At 40.1% G+C, this 2822-nt stretch overlaps 1 protein-coding gene across 1 annotated transcript in view; it reads right to left on the bottom strand.

Moving 5' to 3' along the window:
• Positions 1-265: 265 nt before the first annotated feature.
• The window catches only part of Pgrmc1 (progesterone receptor membrane component 1), an 8220-nt gene continuing 5663 nt past the window's right edge, over positions 266-2822 (bottom strand). The window contains exon 3 of the mRNA XM_031349830.1: positions 266-1521. Coding sequence (XP_031205690.1) covers positions 1418-1521 — 104 coding nt within the window. The 3' untranslated portion in view covers positions 266-1417. The remainder of the gene's footprint in view (positions 1522-2822) is intronic.

The following is a 2822-nucleotide window of genomic DNA, read 5'->3' as shown; positions in this document are numbered from 1 at the left end:
CGTGGGTATTAGCAGCCACTTTCAAAGAAAACTGACTATCCCCACCTTAGTTGCCATCAACTACCAATAGCTCCTCAGTGGGTTGGGATTATGAGCGTCTCTTCAGATGGGGCTTGAATATTGGCTGCCTTGATCTTGCTGTGAGTTCATGAGTGTATTAGCCATGACATGACCAGAATCAGCCATGGCACAGCTACTCCCATATGCCCCCCTCACCCCCACCCCGGGCTCTTAGGTTTAAAAAATTAAAGCAAGTTAGCCTCACTTATTGGTTAAACCTTTTTATTAACTGACCCAAGCACTTCACAGCTCACAAGAAAATACAATGACTATTTAACTACAATTACAAGAGTTTGAAACCTCACTAGTTGTTCAGATAATACTTTTACAAATTTACACAACTGTAGCGTCTACTTAAGCTAGGTTTAGTATTAACCAAAAGAGTATTATCCAAGACCTAGACACCTGACTACTACTTTTGAAGTGACTACAAGTTTGTAACAACAGAAAGATTTAAGTGTTACCTTAGGAATGTATTTTCCTTTCAAAAATCACTCAGCTAATGCCATGTAGTGTTTTCTCATTCTTCAGAGATGTCAGTGGAAGCTTCTGGAAAAGCACACACCTGTTCCTGCCCTGGAATTCCTCTCAAATGTTACATCTGGTCAATAACCACATAACCATTGCCCTGCTACAAGCATCAGAATTTTCTTTTGCAAAGTTCTACTTTGAATTTTCAGATGCTGTTTTAGTTCCAAGTGTCAATTACCATGTGTGTGAGAGTTACCGTGTGTGGGAGTGTCCACAGGGGGACAAGGATGATAAATCAGTCCACGAACACAGGCAATGTGTTTGCCCCAACTGAGCCCAGTATTGAGCTTTCATTTTGTTCTTGGACTTCTGTTTTGAATCAATACCATAGATTTTGGAATACTGCAGATTTGCTTTAGAGGTAGATAAAACAAAAATCATGCAGTTAAGTCAGTTGGGTAAAATGGGCTTGTTTTCAGAATACAGCATGGCTAGACGCTGAACCTTCTTCACTCTTAGTACATTTACCATTTTGACCAGTGTGTGTGCACTTACCATTTTAACCAGTTTGTGGAAATATCCAAGTTTTCCCTCTCTCAGGAAAATCAAATTGTAATTCAGTTTGTTTTAACTACAGATAGAAGAGAAACAGTTTTACCATTTGCATCACAGCACTGAAGTTCACTTTCTGGATTTGTGACATACAAACACATCATGCATTCTAAGACGAGTTGATTTTATCGGTGTCACTAGTGATGTCACTTAAAAAAACTTACAGCAAGTTCGAAACTTTACTAAATATTGAAATCACCATGTTGTAAAGACAGACTGGAATGTTACAAATGATTTTGTAAAATACAAAAATAGATATGCTCCACCGAAAGCTTCAGTCATTCTTCCGAGCTGTCTCCTCTTTTGGTTCTTCATCATCGGAGTACACAGTAGGCTCCTCCCCTTCCTTCAGCAGTTTTCCCACGTGATGATACTTGACTGGAGGTAGAGGAAAAAACATGGTCAGTCATTCTCATGCTTTATAAAATATCACTACATTTCATTTTAAAGCATTTATGAGAGGTCCACACAATATATACTCAGCAATGTCCTAGGATTCTTGATAGATATAAAGGGATTATATATCACACTCTTTGCCAAAAATGGAATTAAGAGTTTTGTTCAAAAGACAAAAATATAAAGCAGCAAACCATGTCAGGTGATATCAAAATGAACTGAGCCTCTGCAGAAGTATTTATAGTTAAGACCTCACTGAGTTAGGGAGGTTGTAGGGCATTTCATGGAAGAAAGCTATGCTTTGGGAAATGTATGGACAGATGTCGGGTGAAAGCTATTTCCAGAAAAATGAAAACACATTCAAAGGAACATAGGCAAGACTGGGCATATCTGGGAAACAGTAAGAACATGTTGTCAGGAGTGGAATTGGCATTTGGAAATAGTAGAAGATAAGTCTGGCTAATCAGTGTGTGGGAATATTATGAAAGACCTGAAGAGCCAGCCTGAGAGATCTGAACTTCACCTATAGGTGGCAAAGGTACTGAAAGTTCGTAAGAGAAAGAATGACACAGCAAAATAGCACTCCAGCAATGTTATCAGCCAGCTATGCAGGGCAGAATTCAGTAAGAGCAGTTGTGCAGGGTGACCAGGAGGCTGGTAGGCAGAGGCAGATGTGAAGAAACCACAGCCAGGAGTAGGGTAAAGTAAAAGGATATGAGACAGCTTCAAAGAAAACTAAAAACATCCATTAATGAAGTGGCATAACAGCCTGTGAACCAAAATGAGGACTGTAAAAAGAGAACCACTTGAGAAGGCCACATGAAAGAAGAGCCAGAGCACAGACCAGAATTGGGAAATTAGTACCAGACAGAATCAAGAGGGACAGAAAGCTGAAACAGGGCAGAGGGGCAACTTGGAGGATGTGTTAGACCGTGATGGGCTGCAATAATGGTTAAGAACATCAGCAGGACAGTAGGAGAAAGACATTTTTTCCCAGCATGGGAAAAGGCTATGAGTAATTAAAGGAATGGCAAGGGACTAGGAAGGGACTGAAGATGTTGTAGCCAAGAGGTTTGGGTGTGAAGTCAGAATTAGCAAGCTCCATTATAATCATGTGAGTCCAGGGTTAATGCACATTTCCTTTCTGAAATGAGGAGGAATGAGAAAGTAAGGACCCTGTCTAAACAGGTAACAAAAGCTGCTTTTCTATGAAATAATCGCTGGGAACAACCGAAACTTCCCTATTTGAACATAGTATAAAGTGTGTTTGTGCGTTGGCGGGG

This window comes from Mastomys coucha, chromosome X, assembly GCF_008632895.1.
Source record: "Mastomys coucha isolate ucsf_1 chromosome X, UCSF_Mcou_1, whole genome shotgun sequence".
Taxonomy (NCBI): Eukaryota; Metazoa; Chordata; class Mammalia; order Rodentia; family Muridae; genus Mastomys; species Mastomys coucha.
This window is presented reverse-complemented; position numbering and strand designations above follow the sequence as displayed.